This window comes from Eucalyptus grandis, chromosome 8 (assembly GCF_016545825.1).
Source record: "Eucalyptus grandis isolate ANBG69807.140 chromosome 8, ASM1654582v1, whole genome shotgun sequence".
Lineage (NCBI taxonomy): Eukaryota > Viridiplantae > Streptophyta > Magnoliopsida > Myrtales > Myrtaceae > Eucalyptus > Eucalyptus grandis.
The window spans coordinates 3,741,243-3,764,325 of NC_052619.1; the positions used below are offsets into that span (position 1 = coordinate 3,741,243).

Genomic DNA, 23,083 nt, shown 5'->3' on the forward strand with positions numbered 1-23,083 from the left:
TCTGAAAAGCTGCAGACCCATCACTCGAATGGGACACCACGTGCGTCCTACGAATGTCTTATGCAATATAGCTGGATCAAACAAGTCTAAACCAAATACCAAACGGTGTAGGGGCATTGCAAGGGAGCAGCATTTTTCATCCACGATCTCTGGTCATCCAACACCATCATCGTAATCAATGTGGATTTAGGACGACACCATTCCAAATCCCCTTTCTGCTTCAACCCGACATCCTTTAGATTAAAACATCCTTGAAAAAGCAAAATGCGCATGATACTTTTCTTAATCAGTTCATCCAGACTCTTCAACGGTCTCATAAGGATCTTATTGATAGTTAATATTCTAGACTGCCACGTCAAAGCAAGAAGAGCACGACATCTCCAGTCCAACAAATCATAAGCAGAGCACAATTTTATACAAAAATCGAAGTACAGTACTTATTTTTCATGCTCAATCACACTAAGAATCTCAGGCAATTGATACAAAAAAAAGGGAAAGAAAAAAAATGAATAGCTGTAAAAGGTAGAGATCCTGATAGTCCCAGAAGCGTGTTCTATACCATTTGCTTAATATTGCAGCAGCTCCAATACAGAGGTACCTACCTCAACTCTATAGTCCAAGGAGCAATAGTCCCAGGCCATCCAAAATTACTTTGGAGCAGACAGAATATTACCCGTAATCATTACGAGAAACTATGCCTTTGTATCTTCAAGGAGACTTACCGTTGAGTAAGGACAAGAATAAAGCCTTTCGCTATGACAACATCCACACCTCACAAAATTATCATGTAATTATATTACTGCTTTCCCCCATTGGGGCACACTTCAATACCTTTCACCGATATCCACCACCATAGGGCTGTTGAGCATATGGATTTCCACCCATCATGGGGTTATAACCACCTGGCATCGATGATCCAGGAGGTAAGCCAGTAGGCCGTTGCATCGGAGCTCCTTGCCCAACTCCCATGTTCATCCCCATGCCCATGTTATACCCCCCATTCATACCCATTCCCATATTATTCATCCCCATTCCCATGCCCATAGGCTGATTCATGCCTCCATAACCACCCATAGGCTGATTCATGCCCATGCCGGACCCTTGACCACCACCCATTCCCATTCCCATTCCCATTCCCATGCCCATGCCAGAACCAGCCACAGGGTTAGGTGGAGGCCTAAGAGCACCAGCACCAGCACGACCAATTCCCGAACCTGATCCCATAGCTTTGCCCATGTTGATCGTTGATGTTACAGGAGCAGCAGACTGTTTTTCCATCCTCTTCTCCTTCCGATTTATTGCATCAAAATCAACTCCTATGTCTGCTAGTGGATTGGTCTTTGCTGCATTTAGAAACCCATAATGGCATCATCATCTCAGAGACATGCTAGCAGCATACTATTTAAAAACAGAAGGCAACGAAAATAGAATCTAAGTACTCACGGCCAGATATATTCAAGTTGACGAGCCCTCGGCTCAGTGTATCAGCCCATACGGTGGACTTAGTCTCGAACTTCTTGTCCTTTGATGGTTGAGGTACAATAGCAAGTGCACCAGTTGAGGATGAAAGAGGTGGCTGTGGTGGCTGTGAAGCCACCTGAGAATTTTGCCCCATTTGAGGAAGTAAGTTGCCAAGAACATCATTGTTCTGTTGGACAGCTCCTCCAAATGACGCCTGCTGCGGGGGCATATGAGAAGTTACAGTAGATGTACCTCCTGATGGTAAAAAGCTTCCATTGGTTGTGTGCGAGGGTAGCATATTCTGTGGAGCCATGTGTGGAGGTGGTGGTGGAGCAGCTCCTGCCTGTGTGTAGACATTCCCATTAGGAGCTGAAGTTCCCATGTGCTGTGGGAAGTTCCCATAGTTAAATTGCGGCACCGGTCCAGTTTGCATATGCTGAGGGACTTGTGAAGCTACTGGAGCCACGGGACCACTCTGTGAACCAAAGTTCCCGTACACACTAGTTTGCAAGTGTGCAGGATGACCACTTGGAGCAGAAAATGGTGGCTGTGGTGCAGCGACGGCTGAAGGTCCAGAGGGAGGAAGAATGTCCGCCAAAATATCAGTGTTTGGGTTAGGCTCAGAGTAAAATTGTGAATTCTGTGCGCTAGCTGGAGCATATGTTAAGCCAGACAATGAATCCCCAAAGTTTGAGCCAGCCATTTGAGGCATTTCAACATTTTGGTTCACATTTGGCTGCATAGTTGCTACAGGTGTGGCAGTTGGTTGTTGGACAGGGGCGCCGTCTCCAGATGGGGTAGCTTTAAAAGGTGAATCGCCAAAGGGATCATCAAATGACTGCATTCACAAAAACATTTTACAAGTTGTAAATTACCAGAACAAGAGGTGGACCCTAATCGAGGTCAGAAAGGACTATGAAAAGACATCAAGCCTGCAATTGAAGAGAGAAACTCAAGAATAAGCATGACTGAAAAAGTTTTGCCACAGATTTCTGCGTGAGGCTAATTTTCATTCTATTTTCACCACCAAAATTTAAAGTAAGCCTTAACTTGGGGCATAGGTGGGCAACAACTTGCAATTATGACCCCAAATCAAGTTTCGGTTCACTGCCTGGGTTTTAGATAGTAACATCACATACATGGGTTATATCTGGCATAAATCACACTCCCATTGGATGAGGCTGAGAATTAATACTTGAACTGCAGAAGCACGGCATAACTATGATATACACACGATGGAACAATTCAAAAGGTAGAGGGCCATTGAGCCATTGAAGATGCACATTAGCTACAAATAAGAATTTCAACAGTAAGTCCCTAGCAACATATGCAAATTATTTAAGGGGCTCATCATGTCTGGCAGCATTGAATCTCAACCTAGTTCATGTTTTTCATAAAAGCTTTCACCAAAAGAAATATTCACCACCATAAGCCCACAATGCTTTTAGAGATGAGGTACCAAGACCCCAGCATGCACATCCAGGGAAACCAATGAGAATTTATCATGCGCCGTCAGTTACACTACCATCATTAATTGAGAAGAAAAGAAGTTATTAAAGTTGCTCTGTTCAAGACATTAAATAGCACCTGGTTCATGACATTAGACGCTGATGGTGGAGCTGCGGCAAATGTGGGTCCAAAGTTAGTGTTCGCCGCAGCCTCGGCTTCAGGAGCAGAATTTCCAGTTGTTACTGGCATGATAGCTAAAGGGTTCGCAGAAAATGAATCTGACAAAGAGCCAAGCAAGTCTGTTTCTGCACTCATTGATGTAGAAGGGGCAGGGGCAGCTGATCAAAGGAAGTAACAAAAATGAGTTCCACTGTTTATGGGGCAAAAATTGATAAAGAGGCTCCACCTAAGCTCCTGAAAGACCAAACTCATATTGGCCTCAGGACATTATATCTAGATGCAAGGAGAAAAAAAAAAGGAACTAGTAACTTTGGACCAGGAATACTCACGCAATTTTCACTTAGCACTAACTAGCAGCCTCAGGAAAGAGAAGCAAATTGCTTTCGTTTTAACCATTTGCACCAGATATCATTAAGAATTAAGTTCCAGTAGATTCCAAAATCAGAACTTTGTGATTAAGAATGGTGAAGACTATAAGATTAATGCTAGAAAAAGGAAATCTAGAAACAACCATTCCATTTTACAAAAGAATCAGTGTTGAGGCAGGTAACTAAATTGCCATATGAAATGTCAACTTGTATATTAGCTCATAGATTATGCCACACATGTGCAACCAAATTTAGCATACATATACATATACACAATTTAGCATATGAGCACACAAGCCTCAGTAAGGAAAGAATCACATGTGATGTCATGAACTAAAATTATGTTTACCTGAAAGTGGACCACGTGGATCAAACTCATCAAAAGTCTCGAATTCCTGCTTTGCAGGAGATGCAGAAGGCACGGGAGCATTAGCTGGGGGGCTAGTGTTATCATTGACAGGGGCTACAGGGGGTGAAGAAGGTTTAGGAGCAGATGTTGCTGAAGTCTCTACATCCCTGCAGTCGATTAGAATGAAAAACAGACTGAACAAGAGCAAAATGGGAAACATTACAAACTGTCATATTCCTATAGTGAAAAAGAAGTACCTTTCATTGTGAACGGGACTTCGAGAGTCAACGACAGCTTCTTCATAACTAGGAGGTGCACCAATGTTTTGCTCAGAATATTTTCGATCAAGCCGCCTGTAGATGTAGCAACTCCATTTACAAATCCCAATGCAGGAACCCCCTCAAAAAGTATTTTGCTGACCATGCCATCATCAAAAAATCAAGCAAGAAGCAGCAGAGATTACCTCTCATCTTGAGAATTTTCATCAGCTCTGCCAGCACTGCCTCTGAAGCAGATGACCAAAAACGTTAACAATTTTATAACAATTAAAAAAATCATAAAGTGCATGCAGGAATTAAAGTTTACAAGGATATGCATAAGTTCTTAAGTCGCGATAGACGGCATCCTCTTGCAAATGTAGACATAAGATCCATACATATATGACCCAACTAATCCAAATAAAAGACTTATTAATTATTATTCTAGACGACAAAGCATATAGAATTCACACGAGAAGGGAAAGAATGTATTTTAACTAGTATGCTCAAATCAAAAGAGTCCAACCAATCTTCTTAAAAAAAAAAAAAACCACATACCGGGATGAGTATTGACCATCATCATCCACGGAACGGTCCCTATCTCTATCATGACTTCTACTTCTCGATGAGCCATATTGATAATCGTCAATGCTTCGACTTCTGCCTCGGTGATCATCATCCCTGTAACCATCTCTTCCATAACGCTCTTCATAGTCTCGGCCATAACGGTCTCCATCACGGCTATAGGAATCCCCATTTCTACTGTACCGATCCTCATCCTTGGAGCCCCAGTCTCTCTCTCTACCATAGCTATATTCATCCCTGCTCCCATATCGACCTTCATAGCGCTCATCATCATATCTATCACCCGAACCTGGTCTATACATTCCACCGGACGATGACACGCTTCGGAACCTGCTTTGAGACAGCAAATCAAACCACGTATATTTTTAAACCAGTGGAAGACATCCAACTGCATGCAGATTATCTTACAAGCTGACAACATTCTCTCTTCACAGAAGGGAGGACACATCGTTCTCCAAACATTAAAAAATCAACCTGGAAGCCTTCCACACTGCTTGGCACCCTTTTGTGCCTCATTCATGGATTGAGAAGAAGGTCAGGACTTGAATACAACCGAACAAAAACAGACTTAGATGCAGTAAGCAAAAAAAATTTGTAATTTTCCAAAGCCAACAAAAGGACAACCGACAACTGACTTTACCAAGTGATGAAAAAAAGGAACTAAATTGTGTCCAAACGATCCTATGAGATGGTGACCACTAAATTCTAAGCCAACAATCCTATAGGTTGTACCATAGCTATCCTATCCAATACCATACATCATCTATCCCATTCAATGGGAGAAAAATAAGAAAGAACTAGCCAATTTGAGCCACCAGATAACCCAGAAATAATATTATAGGGTCCAGAAAGGAAGACGAGTCACTCATCATCCGTAATCGAAGTGAAAAAGTATGATACATGGAAAGAGACATGCAAAGAAAGCAAGAATAATAAAGTTGACTCTTTTAGAGGGTGAACTCACTTGTCCCTGTTGGCAGCAGCCTTCTGTCTAACTTCAACAATCCGTTCCTTGTCATTCACCAGCATCACAAGACCCTGAGATTTCCTCCTAACATTGTTTCCCTGGTCCCTTCCACTAGAGTCGATGTATTGAAAATCGGACAATGTCTGGTAGGAGATCAATTAAAACACAACTATGTTATTACCAGCAAACAACTAGGCTATAACCACAACAAATAAAAAAGCAAAAGCAAAAGCAAAAAGAAGTACAATCAAGATCAACATAGCAATCCAAAGATAATTAGAATGGAAAATTACTGATATTTGGTAAGCATGTTCTCTAATCTCTTCTATGACGCGTTCAGATCCATGGGCAACCAGGTACTCCAGAACGGTCAATGCCTGCATAAAGAGAAACACTTGAGCAGTACAACAAAATAGAACACATAACTCTGACCATGTACTAAACACCACAATCCGTAATGTTATGCAGTAAGACAATGAATAGAGAAGACACTACCACTTCCAAGAAGCGCCTCAAATAATTAAAATAAAAGTTGAATTTATGCCCAAAGAAGGACAATGACCTTGTAGACATGCCGCCAATTCTTTCCAGTATCGTTGATCCGCTTCCATATTACCCCCATTATCATCTGGTACTCATGACTGTACAGTTCATACAGTCAAAAGTAAGTAAAATTGACTTGCCCAATGATGCAAAATCCAAGTAAAGGAGGACCAATGTGTAGTTTACTAGTTTCTGGAAGCCTGTGCAATATCTGCAAGAAGCGTTCCATGGGGACCCCATGGTTCATTACTCGTGGCATCAAGAACCTGGAAAACCAAAAGAGAAATCATTTAAGATATGTGGAAAGTCCTATTACTGCAGAATTAGAAGCAACACAAATTGATATATGCCCCAAACCACCTCAAATCTGAGAGCTCCTATCAACCACCATACCATGGATCTATGACACGAATCATTTATGCTTTAAATCTCTTCCAAGAATAAGTAACAATCGAGACAATACTCGCACTCAAACATTAATTAACAGAAAAATACTTAAAGATTAATTATCAACTTATTAACTGAACAAAAAAAAACAATCATTACCTTCTGTTCTATTCCAGGAACTTTAAGCACTTTCTTATTCACCTCCCTCTTACTGCAAAACAGGAAACTCAAATCAGTAGCAATTCCAAATTCAAAGTAACCAAGACTCCATAATACCAACATAGTCATGATTAATCTTGATTCTGTAGTTTTCTGGGTACTAAATTTAACTTAATTCATGGCAAAGGAAAAAAAGAAAGGAAGACTTTAAATAATGGAACTTTTCCCAGTAGTCACTATAACTTACATGTCCCTGACAGTTTGATCAAAGACCTTCTTCATTGCAGTGGATGTTTAAATCAAAAGACTTCTTCGGCAGAGAACACCTTCCTGAAAACTTAGATCTTATGCCCTCTTTGCCGGAGGACTGCTTCAAAAGATTAGAGTAATTCTCCAAAGCCTGATGATAGTGAAAAGTGCAAGTCAAAGAGCATGGCCAAGAAATTCAAACAAGCATAGAAACTTCACTAGTTCCAACATAGGCAATTGAAAACACAAGATCAAAAAAGGGTTATGTCTTGATGCCGAATTGAAATACTCTCTGCAATGCAGCACGAATCAATTGAATCAAAAAAAAAAAAAATTCCCAATTCCCAAATGCCATAGACTTATTGAAACACAGATTGGCAACTACCGAGTAGTGTGTTATTGATCCGCAGATTACAACTCATTGACTCCCCCAGCACTGGTCCTCAAAGGTACGAAAAGCTCAACTCTACCTTCATTTTCCTTGCAAACAACATTAGATCAGCTCCTACAAAACATCAAATTCCCGACGCGAGCTCAACATCTCAATCTCCTCCGTAATTCTAACAGATCCATCACCACCCAAAAGCGCAAAACTTTCCAATCATTCCCCATTCACACGACCGCAACAGATCACCGACAATCCCAAAGCCCCAAACTTTACAATCATTTCCCGCTCATAACAACCACCCGCGCAAGATGCCCAAATTTAGGAATCCACAAAACAGAGAATTCGCCATCAGATCGAGAAGCGAGATCGACGAAACGCATGCCGGAGCAAGGAAGATCCAGCCAGCCTAGGCATCGACGGCAATGCAACGGGACCGAGCTGAATCGAGGGGGAAAGGGACGATTTTGAGGGCGACCCACGACGGAGTAGCTCGCCAGAAACCCAGATCCACCCACCCCGGGCGAGAGGGGAGGGAAGAGAGAACAGAGGGAGGGGGAGGATCGTGTCGTTACCTCGGCGATCGGGGGTGTGCCGGCGACTGCTGACGGCCAACCGAAAATGACCCGCACCCAGAAAGAGAGAGAAAGAGAGAGAAAGGGAGAAGGAATCGGCAGGGAAGGAGGGAGAGGGATTTGCAATCCTTAAGGGTCGGTGTTGGGGCGTCTCTCTCTCTCTCTCTCTCTCCCCTTTGAGAAGCAGAGAGAGAGAGATGGACACAGCGCACCTTCCACGCAGAAAACAAAGGGGGAGGTGAATTTTCCCCTTTTTTCTTCTTTATTTTTTTTTTTTTTTTTTTTTACTTTCTTCTCTTTTCTTTTCTTTTCTTTTCTTTTCTTCCTTCTTTTTTGTTTTTACATTTGTTAATGTTTTCTGCTTTTCTATTATTTTCCTCTCTTTGGTGCTTCTTGCTTTTCTTCCAAAGACACATTAATTTGTTAGCTGTCTCCGAAGCATAGGTGATAAAAGAAAACACAAATCAAAGGAAAATTTACGTCATAACCTGTGGACACGGTTATCGACTTTATCGTTAGAATAGAATGATGTGTTTCGAAAGTACTTTATATTTTTCAAATTAAATTATGGTATAATTTCATGATTGACAAATATACGCAGTAGGCTTTATGAAGACCTTGAAAAGTATTTATAATCATAGATTTAATGGTAATTTCTCATTATGTAGAACTTTGAATTGTTCAATGAATATTTCATGTAAATATGAATTTTTCTGGCCCGCAATGAACGGAGACATTGATAAGCTGCCGGAAGAAAAGGCTGCTGCATCATGTTTTCTGGAACGTTGGACTTGTCAATCGTTAAAACTCACCAACCTTGTTTTTGGGGTTATTTATTTTTATATCCTAAAATTAGTATTGCTTTGTTTTTTTGGTGAGCCAACATGCTTAGCTGGTCCACAAAGTGGAAGGATTCTCAAATCAGAAGTGCACGGATTAAGAATAATAATTTTTTAATGTCCAATACAACTTTTATTATTTATGGATGATGATTGGTGAGGTAAGGGATTGACCTTAAAGATGGACTTCACCGATCCAGCTCACGCACCGCAATTTTAAGCTTTTGCTCAAAAAGAAAAAAAAAAAAAAAACCATTTTCTATTCTACAACGTTAATACTTTTAATTTGCTTCATGGATATTTACGGATTAATGCGTTTGTTCTTTTGCGATTTAGATGAACCTAAACTGATGAGACATTTTTGTTATATATTACATGACTTATAGTGTTCACCTAATTTGAAGAAAGAATGCCACATTTTTCTCATCTTGATTCCTACGGTTTTGTTATAAATACAAATAAACAGGGTATCCGATATGATTATAGAAATTTCAAAGAAAATTCCATCTTCATGTTTGTGGTGCATAATAAAATAGCTTGAAGATGCATCTCTAGCAATAAAATCAATATGTATGTTTTCTGTTTAATGTAATGTAAATATAATTTTTTACCAATTGGAAAATGTAAAAAATCGTTTTCGCATTAATTAAATGATAACTTGACAAAGGTGGGGCTATTCCCATCCCTAAATGGTTAAAAATCCATTATTACTAGAATTATCCTTACTCACCATTTGACATTTAAAGTGGTGAATCCCAAACATTGACTTTTTTCAATTTTTTCAGTTTTTCTATCACTATGTAGGATTTTTTTGCCATTATTATCAGTACCACGGATATGTAAATTTTTAAAATAGATGTTAACGGGCGTGTTAAATGCACTATGTTTTTTCTTTTCTTAAATTCTACTTTTTATATATAGGAAATTTGTCCAACAAAAGATTTTTCAATAAATCTAATATTTTTTCACGTTGCCGGGCAAATTAATATATTAATTATCAAATTGAATCCAGAAAAATTTTAAGAGGAAGAACTTTATAACAGGGTCAAATACTTTTAAACTTTTATTTCCATCATGCTATAGGTTCCTCGTGACTAGATGAAACAAAAGAAACCGTCTTTGAAAATTTGCCATAACAAAATTCAGCAATGTAAAAATGTAAAATACGAGATTCAATTAGACCAGAGTTTTGCATAAAAAAAGCAAAAATCGAAAAGAAAAATTATATTATATTCATTTTGAATTGACAATAATTAATATTCATCATAAGAGCATATATGAAAAATGTCTCAATGTGCATAACTGTTTTCATAATTGCTTTTAGTGTGTTTTTTGGATACTCCTATAATCTTACATGCCACATGTTAGAAGTATAATTGAGGGTAAAAGAATTCATCAACTATTTGATATTGATAATGAAAAGACTTGATATTCCTTTACTAGACTAATCAATAATATGTAACATATTGTTAGAAAGTTCAACCAAAAAGTTTAAGCTTATAAATAGAGAAATACCACATGAATATAAATAGCATTTATGATCCATTGTCAATCGATATGGGATAATATTTCAACACTCTCTAATGTGAAATTATGACTATGCACATTCACGTGAAATTTTTTACCACTTACCTTCGTGATAGGATAACTAGCTTTAATATCATATTAAAAAATCCAACCCAAAAGTTTAAGTTTACAGGTGAAGGGAAACTACATAAATATAAAGAATATTTATGACCCGTTGTCAATCAATGTGATAATACTTCAACATATATTTATCACAAAAGTGAGCATTGAAGCTAGAGATAACGGAAAATTGACTGGTCACAATAAAACCAGTGGTGAAGAAGAGGTGCATTTGTATCTTCTATATAATAATGAGTTTAAATTTGAAGAAAATCCATTATAGGAAAAATAACTAAATTGAAGGAAATTGGGCAAAAACGAAGGCCATCTAGATTAATTTTGTCTAACTAGTGAAAAAGGGATGGATTTAGTTATTTCAGGTGAAAATGGGTCACCGTTTGACAGAAAGTACAGCCAGGCAAGGCAACAACAGAGAAGTCAAGACATGGGGCTTTGAAAGTTTCAACAAAAGGTTGCCAATCTGGCCATATAAAAAACAGAAGGTGGTCGGATTCCGGTCAAAGCAGAATTCTCCAAGAATATGCTGTATCTGCGCAGGGGTAAGAAGGGACTCTGCACAACTGGAAGCAGATTGTATCCCCCTGTCAAAGTATTCAATCTCTTTTGAAGGTGATTTGCCAATCTGATGATCTGTTCATATCATTAAGCAAATTCTTCAAAAAGAAGAAGAAGAAAGAACTAACCTCAACAACAGAAATCCCTTTAAAATTTCATGAAAGTCTGACTACCGTTAAGCGAATAACAAAAGTATATTACTAGAAATATGGTTTGTCCGTTGGAAACAGCCTGTGAAATCACTACGTTATTTCGTAAATCTCCCATCAATTCTGAACTCAAACTACTATTCTCTGTATTACAACAGGATCTCATTAATATTAATACGTTATTTCGTAAATCTCCCATCAATTCTGAACTCAAACTACTATTCTCTGTATTACGACAGGATCTCATTAATATTAATGTGTTTCAAGGCACTTGTTAAGTATATTTGAAAAAAAATATATATATTGATTTTCGATGCATATTGATTACCTATAACATGGAAAACGGTTCATTGCAAACTTCCCTTTTATCCGCATGCACTCGTTGATAAAATTGTTACAACTGCTTGAATCCATTTCCTACCATCTTTCAGACCACCATGTGAATTCATATTGCCTTTGTCGGAATTGATTTACATGTTTTCACTGCCCCTTCGCATCCGTCAATTGATGATTAGAGTTTACACGGCGAGCGCATGAAAATCATTTTAATTCAAGGGTAATTTCGTCGAATTTGGAGTTTCTTTTGTCACGTTGAATGGAACATTGTTGACTCAGGGGTAAGGGAATTGAAGCAGGAAAGGTCATCATCAACTAAACCAGAAAGATCAATCTCAGCCACAAGTGAGCCGGAAAATAGACATTCACCCAAAGAGGGAGAAACGGATAAATTTTCTAAGTCATTGTCATTACTTTGTACAGAACTTATTCATATCTTTGCTGATTTATTATCAGACAACGTAACTTTGCCGGCCAACCGCTACACAGATCAGCAATAAGATTACATTATTCAGCATTAGGGATGAACTCAAGACAAAAATACATACAGTGCAAATATGTTGACACATTCCACCTTTGAGGCACCCAACAAATACGCTTCATGGAAGTACAAAATACGAGAATATGCACAAGCTCTGGACCATCAACTTGGGTTACTTTGGCCTTTGCCTTGATATACAGACTCTAAACATTCTTTAGCCCGGTGAACCTTAGACTGAATGTAAAAGCTCCCGTTCTTCGCATTCCTCTCGAACAAAGCATCATATTTCTGCTAGGCCATAAGAGATTTTCTCAGAACAGACGGATATAAGCATACGGGCATCATACAAAAAGCTTTTTATGATGCAAAATTTTGCATACCTTCAATATATCTTCCCAGGCAGTCTCCTCGGTCACCCCAAGAATCTGCCTTGCTTCTTGCTCTGTCATTGCCTTGCTAGCTCGGCGAACGGTGTTCTGTAGCGTTTCTTGGGCAACACCAGTTTTTGAGGCATCTGGAACAAAGAGAGAGAAGTCCTCCGATTACTTTTTATCCCATATAAGGCTATACCATTAAAGCACATCATGCTTTGTTCTCAACAATAGATCTGAAGTACACACTATATCCCATGAACACAAAACATTTTTGCAGAACTAAGCAGCCTCACTAATTTCAGCAGAAGAGATGAAAAACCCTGATCAATCAGGTTAAGGGCGATCAACGCGACAAACCCTAATTTGAGTGTTTAGGTCAAGGATTATTAATTTGACATCTTTCAAGTTAATTGACCAGTGAGGCAGAACTAGAAGGCAACTCATTTTCAGTGGCGTCCAAGAACAGCAGGTGAAGTAAGAAGTAAGTTCAAATTCTGAACTTCTAAATCCCCTTTTCTTTTCCCATTTCCTCTAAATCCTTTCTTGACAATTGACTCATCTAATTTGATCCGTGGAAAATGGTCCTTCCAATTATTCGGAACCAATTGCACAAAGAATTAGTAGGAGTTTGAAAACTCACTACAAGTTAGATGCTGGCAAAGGGACAATTGGTTACTGCCCCAACGGAAATGAACTGTGCTAATCAAGTATCTGAAAACACTCAAAAGGCAAATCCTAGCCGTAAGCTAAAATCACAGGGGCCGAAATTTGAGGTAGAGGTCTTAAGTTTGATGGGATGACAAAAGCAAGGACATTAGATCAAACTTTAGAGGGTCATAAGTCAATTAACATCAGGTTGGAGAGTTAAAAAATAAATGTTGATGGCTACAATCAATCTAACTGTCTAATTGGTAAGTGAGTTTCACCTACATTAGCTACAATCCAATTACATAGCATCTGGAAGACTAGAAGTACTAAATTGCATCAAAAAGCCCTATAGCCTCTGCTACGCATGGTTAGGTAGCTGTACTTTACTTAAAAGAACTCAACTTTCTTGACTGAACAAGTCGCAACAATTTGGGCATGATCACACACATTCAAAAAGCCAATTTTCGGCACTTAAACATCGTTCCTGACCACACCCTGATAACGTTTTCCTTGTGACATTTTCTCATCGATATCATAATACCATCTACATCCCACGCTTCCTTTTTGTCGCTAGAACGCAACAACATGCGCATTAACAAGAAAAACGCTTCTCTGAAGAAAATCCTACATTAACAGGAAAAACAGAAAACCATTTTGGGTTTTGAAAATAAATCATCCAAGACCCATTGCCACCAACCAACACCTAGCAATTAAAGACCATTTCCTTTGCTCAAACCCTCATGAGTCCATTAGATTGCCTCACACCTACCACAACTGATAAATTCCATTCAAGAGACACCACCCAAAAATCGATAGCAATCCCAGATGGGTCTAGCTACATTTTCTTTCACCACCCATTACTGCTAACGCAATTCATTAATCAGGGTACGTTCACCCAATGAAAAGGTGCAAAACGAAAACAATCCCAACGCCAGAATTGGCAAAAGAAAGAGGGGAAAAAACGAAACTTACTGGCAAGGGCTTGACGATACGCCTGAACAAGAGCTCGAGCCATAATACCACCGCCCATCACGATCAGGTTCGCCAGAATTTTCGCCGCCTGCACACGCACGATCAATCGATCAATCAATATCGACCGAACAGAGGCCGAAGACGGACAGATTCGACATTCCAGCAGCGTCACCGGAACTCACCATCTCCTTCCTTCGATGGGTTGCGACGATCTGCGCCGGACCTGTCGAAAGTTACGACCTTTCGATTCGCGGATGGAAGGAGAAGCGAGCCGACCGCCGGTAAACCCTAGAATCTCAGATGGAAGCTTCCAGAATCGGAGGATTTCTCAGGAGGAGGATGTAATAAACTAGGAATCTTTCTGTCCAAGGAAGAAGACATTCAAACCGGAGTTCGGGCGGCGGGAGCGGATCCCGGGCGGCCCAATCGCCCATCACGGCCCAGCCCAAGGCTCCTGATTCCGGCCCAGTATCTCATGAGCCTTTCTTGATTTTGAAGCCCAGCTTAGGAAACGGAGGGGGCGTGTTGTCCCGTGTGCCGTGCGCGAGCGAATGGATAAGTCTAGACAAGCAATTTCCTTCTCGATCTAGATTGGTTCCATTTAGTTGTAAATTGCATAGAAAATTATGGACTAAATTTTAGCCCTTAAACAAAAAAATATTATTTAAAACTGCATATGATTATTATGAGCATTTGCATTAGTAGTTAAGGATGTGCATGACAAAATTTTTTACCAGAAATTGAGAAGTTAAAAGTTTTAGTTTCTGATTTCTTTTTCAAATTAATTTCTGAAATAAAAGTCTGTTCCAGAAATAGAAAAATCAAATTGCGTTACCAAACGAATTTCTATTTCAAATATGTTCCGAAGGAACATAGAAACAGAGAACTAGAGATGTATAAATTTTATTATACGCAACCTAATAGGCTCATATAGTTGTATTTGGATCAGACGGGCGATAGATGAACTTGGGTAAATGGTTCTGAGCTTTACTTGAGTTAAGCCTTTGGTAATGAAAATATGACCTAGCCCATTAATTCTCATGGCCTTAAATTCGTTGGGATGCTTGCCAAATTGAGAGATTGCTTTGTGTTAGGAAAGGGAATCGTAGTCACCTATTCAGTGGTGCAAGATTTGTCCGAGGATGTACTAAGCAAGATTGTGGCCGAATATTTCAATCCTCAAAAGGAATGTTTGGTCAATAATCACAGGCATATCAATAGCATATATTAGATGAAAAAACTAGCTGCCAAATAAAAAGAAGAGGGATTCGGTCAGCAAGAGAAGAGAATATTTGATTGAAAGGAAAAAAAAAAGGAAGGAAAATATGCACTCATCCACCAAGGAGTCGGTGAGTGGAGGAGTACAAATCCTCTGCACTTTGTGCGCTTACGAGCTTCACCTTGTCGGAGGTTTTCTGGCCATCGTGAGCTTCCTGTAGCGGTTTCCGACGACTTCGTTGCACCAGATCGATGCTCGCTATGGTGACCGGCAGTCCGCAATTCCCCACCAAATCACTCTCATCTATTTGTTAGGTCTAGATGAATCACTTAGAAGGGAGTGAATAGGTGACAGTGTGGAATAAAAATAATTTAAATGATTTTGCAACAGAACAACTTTCTACCAAAACCCAAATAACTCTCAGATCTTATCAATGTGCAAATAATCCTTAAAACATATAAAACAAAGAGAGTAAGGAATGGAAAATTGCACACAAACAATTATAGTAGTTTGGCTTCAGTAAACCTATGTCCACTCTCCTACTCTAACAGCCAGCCATTACTCAAGTTCATGAAAAAAGTTCCTCATGCGCTCTCAACCTCTGAAAGATTATAGAGTGTAGCTCTTAGAGACGAATGTTATTGAAGATCACTTAAAGCTTCGGAATCATAGACTTCAGATTTTTAGCTCTATATATTTCTTTCAACATCTCGACCTTCTTATATAATCCTTTGTATTCAAGCTGACTATTGGACATTTCCTTAAAGGATTGCTCTCCCATTGGATTTGAATGTTGTCAAAAGATCTACTAACTTCAAGATTGTCGAGATTGAAATCTTTCGTCGATTCTGTCCCCCATGATAGAATTTCTTTAAGAAGAGTGCTTCATTTGGAAAGAATATTTCGCTTTTTGTAGATCGATTTATCCAAGATTCGCTAAAATCCATCTTAAGAGATTGAATTTGATATTCCTTCCTTCTTGCATAGGTCTTTTAATTATAGCAAGAAATCCACCAATTTTTTGGCTGCTGTAGATCCACATCTCACCTTTCGACCTTCCTTGAGTAGATGAATGGCTTCAAGATTTCTTCCATACTTCAACAACTTTCGATCTCCTAGCTACAGTCCTCTAGCACATTTGGAAAGAAAGGAACAATGCCATTTTTCACCAATAAAAATTGACCCATGAAAATCATCAGCTTAGCCAAGGTGAAGAATCTCTATCAGGGGAACTCAAAGAAGAAAGTGCATGATGACGAAGGCTCCTTACCTCAGATTTGGAAAAACCCGACAGCAAATGTCCTCAAAATGTGCCGGAACAAAGATGGACAATTAGTGGACGGTTTTGCAAGATGGGTGAGGTCAGCTTGGGCTGAATAGACGGAGACTATTGCAATGGTTGAAACCCTAAAGTAGCTTCGCGCACGTTTTGAGTAGAAACTTCAAGTGGAGTTAGACAGTTTACTTTTGGCCAAAACATTTGAAGAAGAGACCTCCCGTTCATGGGATTTAGAGAATCTGATCAACGAGACCAAAAATCTGATGATGGGCTTCAAACACCTAAACCTGTCCCATTGTAGTAGGGAATGCAACTAGGTTGCGGACTGACTCGCAAAGACTTATTGTAATGGATCACTCCCTTTCAATTAGTTGTCCAGCCCCTTGGAATCCTTATTAGCTTTACTTTGTTCAGATTCAAGTCTTTTTGTACTCATACTTTTGAGCTATCTAAGTCCATTTTGAAAAAAGAAAAGAAAAGAAAAAACTCAATCTTGCCCTCGTTGCTTTTGAAAGCAAATAAAAATAGGAGTTTGGGAGTAGGGAAGAAGACAAAAGCAGGCAGTGGAGAAGTAATAATAAAAAGGTGAAGAGAAGTGGTGGAATTTGTCTCTTCTTGTTGTGTGAAACCTTGATTGCAAGTTCCCAAAGAAGAGACCACGTGGAATTGAAGACGAGGAGATCGAGACATTGTGGTTCAATCAAAACTAATAATCTCTTCGGCACAAAATTTTAACCCGACATTCATCAAATAATGCTCATGTTTCGCGGGGCAGTATATCAGTAGTTACAATTAGTTGATGATTGAGGTAGAGGGTTTCCTTCATAGTACTGAATATACTGAGCAATTGCTCTGGTACATGTGTTGACTATATAAAGCATACAGTAGTGGTTTTTTCTTTGTTTTTTTTTTTTCCCTGTTCTTCGGCTATGTTAGGTGAATAATTTGGTTTTGAGTCGAAAGGGCATCGAGATAGGTATGAGATCGTTTAAAATTGAGGGAAATGGGTTTCTCTTTATTTCTTAAGTAGTTGTTGCACAAAGCACGAGAGGGTCCAGAAAACAATTGACCTTGAATAAAGAGAAGCCTGCCAAACAAGCCCGTACGTACAGACTATACAACATTAAATTAGGTAGGATCTAAACAAGAATCAGACAAGAATTAAAGGAAAAGAAAAGAAAATGCCAAATGGGGCTTCCTTGTACTATCTCTGCCTCTCCAATCTCGTCCTGTTTCTTTTCCTCTGTATCAGAAAGCCTTTTGAAGCCATTTCCCACTTGAATATAACAACAGCGCAACTTGGAACATGGACACCAAGAAAGTGGAGGAAACCTGGTCTGATCGATGAAGGTTGTGTCTTGATGAAGCGTCCAGAGCCTTATTCGACGAAGCAGGATTGGAAGATTGAAGTCTAATTCTCCTATTTTCGAAGCCCCCCTTTATTATAATCTGCAAAATAACATCTGCAACACCAAAATTAGATCAAATTAGTGAGTGTTATTAGGAACACGTGTAAGAAAAATTGCTAATTGCACAAGTTTCTTAAAGATTGTGGACATACATGATTGGAGTTGGTATGTGACTAAGCCTTTTGAGCTTAGTAAATTGGAGGCGGTGGCGACGCGTAGATGTACGCTGGGGGAGGAGGTGACTTCACTGGTGGTGGCGGCGATGTGTAGTGGTAGGGAGGAGGAGGGGACGGTGAAGGGGGAGGTGGGGACTTGTAGAGATAAGGAGGAGGTGGAGACGGTGACGGTGGTGGTGGAGATATGTAGTGGTATGGCGGTGGTGGAGATTTCACCGGTGGTGGAGGGGATGTGTAGTGGTAGGGGGGAGGTGGAGATGGTGATGGTGGTGGTGGGGATGTGTAGTGGTATGGCGGTGGTGGAGACTTGACTGGTGGTGGAGGTGAGGTGTAGTGGTAGGGCGGAGGAGGAGATGGTGATGGGGGAGGTGGTGACTTGTAGACATAGGGAGGAGGTGGAGATGGTGATGGTGGTGGTGGTGAAATGTAATGGTATGGTGGTGGCGGAGATTTCACCGGCGGCGGTGGGGAATTGTAGTAGTACGGTGGAGGTGGAGATTTCACCGGTGGCGGTGGGGACTTGTAGTAGTAGGGTGGTGGTGGAGATGGGGATGGAGGAGGTGGTGACTTGTAGTAATAAGGTGGTGGAGGAGATGGGGAAGGAGGTGGTGGGGATTTGTAATAGTAAGGTGGAGGCGGGGATGGTGAAGGTGGAGGTGGGGACTTGTAGTAGTATGGTGGTGGTGGAGACTTCACAGGTGGAGGCGGGGATTTGTAATAATATGGTGGTGGTGGCGATGGCGATGGAGGAGGTGGCGACTTGTAGTAATAAGGTGGTGGAGGGGATGGGGATGGTGGTGGTGGAGACTTGTAGATGTAGGGCGGCGGTGGAGGGGACTTGTAGATGTATGGTGGAGGAGGAGGCGACTTGTAGATGTAAGTCGGCGGCGGGGGTGGAGGAGACTTGTAAATGTAGGGTGGCGGTGGAGGCGACTTGTAGATGTAAGTCGGGGGCGGGGGTGGAGGGGACTTGTAGACGTATGGTGGAGGAGGAGGCGACTTGTAGATGTAAGTTGGCGGCGGGGGTGGAGGAGACTTGTAAATGTACGGTGGCGGTGGAGGCGACTTGTAGATGTAAGTCGGTGGCGGGGGTGGAGGAGATTTGTAGATGTATGGTGGAGGAGGAGGTGACTTGTAGATGTAAGTTGGTGGTGGTGGTGGAGGAGACTTGTACATGTAGGGCGGTGGCGGAGGCGACTTGTAGACGTATGGCGGAGGAGGAGGCGACTTGTAGATGTAGGGGGGTGGTGGAGGTGACTTATAAACATAAGGAGACGAGGGTGGCGGTGGAGACTTGTAGACGTATGGCGGAGGAGGAGGTGACTTGTAGATGTAAGTCGGTGGTGGTGGTGGAGGAGACTTGTAGATGTAGGGTGGTGGTGGAGGTGACTTATAAACATACGGAGACGAGGGTGGCGGTGGAGACTTGTAGACGTATGGCGGAGGAGGAGGCGACTTGTAGATGTAAGTCGGTGGTGGTGGTGGAGGAGACTTGTACATGTAGGGTGGTGGTGGAGGTGACTTATAAACATAAGGAGATGAGGGAGGCGGTGGAGACTTGTAGACGTATGGTGGTGGAGGAGGCGATTTGTAGATGTAAGTCGGTGGTGGCGGTGGAGGAGACTTGTAAACATATGGCGGCGGCGGTGGAGACTTGTACACATAAGTAGGTGGAGGTGGGGGTGGGGACTTGTAGATATATGGTGGTGGCGGGGGAGATTTGTAGATATAAGGAGCTGGCGTGGGCTCGGGCTTGGGCTTGGGCTTCTCACACTCCTTGTAAGGAGTTTTCGGGGCGTATGCGAAGGGCTTAGCATAGAGCACAACTTCATAATCGGACTTGGACTTTAGCCCAAGCTTCGCCCCCTTCTTGCCCCAGTGCAAGTTGGTGGGGATGTTGCACGGTGAGTCCTTGGGCGGCGCATGGAGCTTTGCCTTGCACGCCTTGGCCTTGCCATCCTTACCATAGTCGAACCCGTCGACCGTGATGCTGTACTTGCCGTTGATCTTGGTCTTGCCGTAAGCCTTGATCTCCTTCTCGCCGGCCTTGCAGGTCACTTCCACGACAGCACCTGTTCCAAATGACACAAACAAATTATAATTAATATAAGATAAGATAAAACGTAAGAAACAACCAATGATGTACGAGTCAAATACAGTACAATGCTCCGAACGGTCATCACCTACTCCGAATAATCCAAACCAATCTTGTCTTTGCCGTATTGATTACTACTTCTCATTTTTTACACCGAAGAAAGGACAACTATCCCAGGACAAAATATAGGATGAGTAGTTACAGGAATATATAATAGAATAATACTTTTCTGCATAAATCAGAAGCCGCTGACCTATTATGCTCTCGCAGAGAATATCTTGGTTCTCTGTATTGCGATGCATGTGCCTAAACGTGGTAGATTACAATGTTCTGACTAGGTTTGTGAGCCCTTTTAATTTATGATAATTAAAGTGACTATTATATAGGGAAATTTTAGAATAACTGAGCATCTTAAAAGGAGAAATGGGATTCTGCAATTATTGCTAAAGCCGGAAAAAGTAGATGTATAATCTGAAAATAAAGAGAAAAATGTTGAATTTCCACGATGAGTTGGACTCCATTGTTACTTTAACTACTTCAATAATCTCTTAAGAGCTGTGGAAATTAGAAACCCATGTGAGGATCCGAGATCCTGACTCTTCTTGCACGAATGCAATTAGGGTTCAGTAAAAGTCACGTGATTTGACCAATCACTAAGGCCGTACAATTATTACCGACCCTACTCTATAGAAATTAATGTCGTTACATAGAAAGTAACAAATGTCTTTTCGCTATTCCCAGTACGATTTGTTTAGATCATAATAATTATTAAAAACTGGTGAATTATGATAAAATTATGAAGTTGGTCAGAGGGAACGGATTGGGTACCTTTGAGGTGCTTCTTGTCGTGGGATTTCACAGGGTATCCCCAGTCGTAGCATCTGTAGCAGTAGACCTTTCCGACCACCTTGACGACCTTGTGGTGGGGATGCGGGTGAGGGTGCGGCGATGGCGGCGGCGGCGAGGTGTAGTAGTAAGGAGGAGGAAGAGACTTCGGAGGTGGCGGTGGCGATGTGTAGTAGTACGGAGTCGGTGGAGGAGGCGGAGACTTGTAGTAGTACGGCGGAGGAGAATGCGCCGGCGGTGGCGGAGATTTATAGTAGTAAGGTGGCGGAGGAGATGGGGAGGGTGGTGGTGGTGATTTGTAATAGTATGGTGGTGGAGGTGAGTGTTTCGGTGGCGGTGGTGAGGTGTAGTGGTATGGTGGCGGAGGAGATGGTGAGGGCGGCGGCGGCGATTTGTAGTAGTACGGCGGGGGAGGAGATTTCTTTGGCGGTGGTGGTGATGTGTAGTGGTAAGGTGGAGGAGGAGATGGAGATGGAGGGGGTGGAGATTTGTAGTAGTATGGTGGTGGCGGAGATGGGGAAGGCGGCGGCGGCGACTTGTAATAGTAAGGCGGAGGAGGAGATTTCTTTGGTGGCGGTGGAGACTTGTAGTAATACGGTGGTGGTGGCGAGGGTGAGGGCGGGGGTGGGGATTTATAGTAATAAGGTGGCGGCGGGGAAGGGGAGGGTGGTGGAGGAGACTTGTACAAGTATGGGGGCGGTGGAGATGGTGAAGGTGGCGGAGGAGACTTGTAAACATACGGTGGGGGCGGAGACGGGGATGGTGGAGGCGGAGACTTATAGACGTACGGTGGTGGTGGAGATGGTGAAGGTGGCGGGGGACTCTTGTACACATACGGTGGTGGTGGGGACGGCGACGGCGGTGGAGGAGACTTGTAAACGTACGGTGGCGGGGAGACGGGGATGGCGGAGGCGGCGATTTGTAAACATAAGGAGGGGGTGGGGAAGGGGAAGGTGGCGGGGGTGACTTGTACACGTACGGCGGCGGCGGAGACGGGGAGGGCGGGGGCGGGGACTTATACTCGTAAGGCGGAGGAGGGGAAGAGTACACGTACCCATCAGCGGAGGCGGAGCCCACATTGCTCGAGACGACGAGCACGGCCAGCGCCATGGCCAATGCCGGCCAAAGGCGACCCCGATCGGGGCCGCCACCGGGGCTCATCATCGGTGGTCACCCGGGAAGGTCGCTGCCTCCGGTCAATGCCTAGTGAATTCCGGCGTTCTCACCAACGAAAAATGTTGGGAGAACGGAGAGAAAGATGGAGGGGTTTGGTTGTGGAGGGGAGTGATGGCTTTAGGACTTCTGTGCGGACTGACTATAAATAGCTGATCAAGCGGTCGTTGGAGGGGAGCTGTCATAAGGGACAATTTCAAATTTCGATTAAAATAATAATCTTTTCTTCTCTAATCAAATGCATCAAAATGGGGTTTCTCTAGCTGGCAGTGATAAGTTATTGTAAGGAACTGCTTGGATCGTATTTGATTAATTAAATTCATCTTCAGGGCACGTTCGTATCAGCTACCGCATTGGACCATATGGCAGACATAGATTAGTTTTCTCATCCATCTTTGGACCATCTTTCGTCGCAAAAGAAAGAAAAAGCTAAAAATTAAACAAAACCCGAGCCATCGTTTCTGAATTTGCTATGAGTGCCTAGTACGCTTGATTTGATACTTGAAACATGTCTTAATTTCCTAAATGATGCATGATCGGGTTCTTAAGAAATAAACAATTGCACGTCCGTCTCCACTACCTCTTCACTGACGAAGACTTCCCAAATTTTTTTTCTAGGGTTTTGTATTTGTGAATTTCAAGAGCATGTGATTTCTCAATAATGAGAATGGCATGTGCTGGGGAGCTCAATTAATGGCAAAGTTGCAGCCTTTTCAGGAATATCGAGGTACACATAAAGTTGACAAAAATTAGAAAACAGGAGATGAAGGTTCTTTTTCGTTGGGACCCCAGTTGGTTGTCTAAAGGAGAAGTAATATCCTTGGACCCAACCCCACCCCAAAAAAAATTTCCACTGCTGTACATAAATTTCAGTAATTGGTAATTTATATTTTATCCAAGTTTAGGGTCTGATCATTTGTGTTAAACCTGCTATCAATGATGCATCAATTGGGTCATCAATAGGTTTGTAT

General features: G+C 41.7%; 3 protein-coding genes across 4 annotated transcripts; all 3 read right to left on the bottom strand.

Annotated features, from left to right (window-relative positions):
• Window positions 1–355: 355 nt before the first annotated feature.
• On the bottom strand, window positions 356–8,115 carry LOC104456280 (clathrin interactor EPSIN 2). 2 transcript variants are annotated; one of them, XM_010071042.3, is made up of 14 exons: window positions 7,915–8,115; window positions 6,953–7,105; window positions 6,706–6,757; window positions 6,346–6,425; window positions 6,179–6,257; window positions 5,910–5,993; window positions 5,614–5,759; window positions 4,623–4,979; window positions 4,271–4,312; window positions 4,065–4,160; window positions 3,808–3,974; window positions 3,049–3,248; window positions 1,444–2,299; window positions 356–1,343 (listed from the first exon to the last, which is right to left on the bottom strand). In XM_010071042.3, exons 2-14 carry the CDS (start codon window positions 6,985–6,987, stop codon window positions 835–837), a joined length of 2,703 nt encoding a protein of 900 aa, XP_010069344.2. In that variant the 5' UTR covers window positions 6,988–7,105; window positions 7,915–8,115; the 3' UTR covers window positions 356–834. The 2 variants fall into 2 exon arrangements, with proteins under 2 accessions (XP_010069344.2, XP_010069345.2); XM_010071043.3 differs by lacking the exon at window positions 7,915–8,115 and adding an exon at window positions 7,340–7,851.
• Window positions 8,116–11,798: 3,683 nt separating this feature from the next.
• On the bottom strand, window positions 11,799–14,440 carry LOC104456281 (mitochondrial import inner membrane translocase subunit PAM16 like 2). The gene is made up of 4 exons (XM_010071044.3): window positions 14,098–14,440; window positions 13,916–14,003; window positions 12,302–12,435; window positions 11,799–12,209 (listed from the first exon to the last, which is right to left on the bottom strand). Exons 1-4 carry the CDS (start codon window positions 14,098–14,100, stop codon window positions 12,084–12,086), a joined length of 351 nt encoding a protein of 116 aa, XP_010069346.1. The 5' UTR covers window positions 14,101–14,440; the 3' UTR covers window positions 11,799–12,083.
• A 2,967-nt stretch (window positions 14,441–17,407) lies between these two features.
• On the bottom strand, window positions 17,408–22,049 carry LOC104456282 (extensin-2-like). Its single transcript, XM_039298901.1, has 4 exons — window positions 22,022–22,049; window positions 20,922–21,953; window positions 17,975–20,070; window positions 17,408–17,876 (listed from the first exon to the last, which is right to left on the bottom strand). Exons 1-3 carry the CDS (start codon window positions 22,047–22,049, stop codon window positions 18,011–18,013), a joined length of 3,120 nt encoding a protein of 1,039 aa, XP_039154835.1. The 3' UTR covers window positions 17,408–17,876; window positions 17,975–18,010.
• Window positions 22,050–23,083: the final 1,034 nt, after the last annotated feature.

Coding starts and splice junctions, on each gene's coding strand:
- LOC104456282 (XM_039298901.1), bottom strand. CDS start 22,049: ATGGCGCTGGCCGTGCTCGTCGTCTCGA. Junction 21,954..22,021: donor GGCCGTGCTCGTCGTCTCGA/GCAATGTGGGCT, acceptor TACGAGTATAAG/TCCCCGCCCCCGCCCTCCCC. Junction 20,071..20,921: donor CGACAAGAAGCACCTCAAAG/GTACCCAATCCG, acceptor CATTTGGAACAG/GTGCTGTCGTGGAAGTGACC.
- LOC104456281 (XM_010071044.3), bottom strand. Junction 12,436..13,915: donor GTATCGTCAAGCCCTTGCCA/GTAAGTTTCGTT, acceptor TCTTTGTTCCAG/ATGCCTCAAAAACTGGTGTT. Junction 12,210..12,301: donor CCTGGGAAGATATATTGAAG/GTATGCAAAATT, acceptor ATGGCCTAGCAG/AAATATGATGCTTTGTTCGA.
- LOC104456280 (XM_010071042.3), bottom strand. CDS start 6,987: ATGAAGAAGGTCTTTGATCAAACTGTCAGGGACAT. Junction 4,980..5,613: donor GCTGCTGCCAACAGGGACAA/GTGAGTTCACCC, acceptor GTCTCAAAGCAG/GTTCCGAAGCGTGTCATCGT. Junction 2,300..3,048: donor CGTCTAATGTCATGAACCAG/GTGCTATTTAAT, acceptor TTGTGAATGCAG/TCATTTGATGATCCCTTTGG.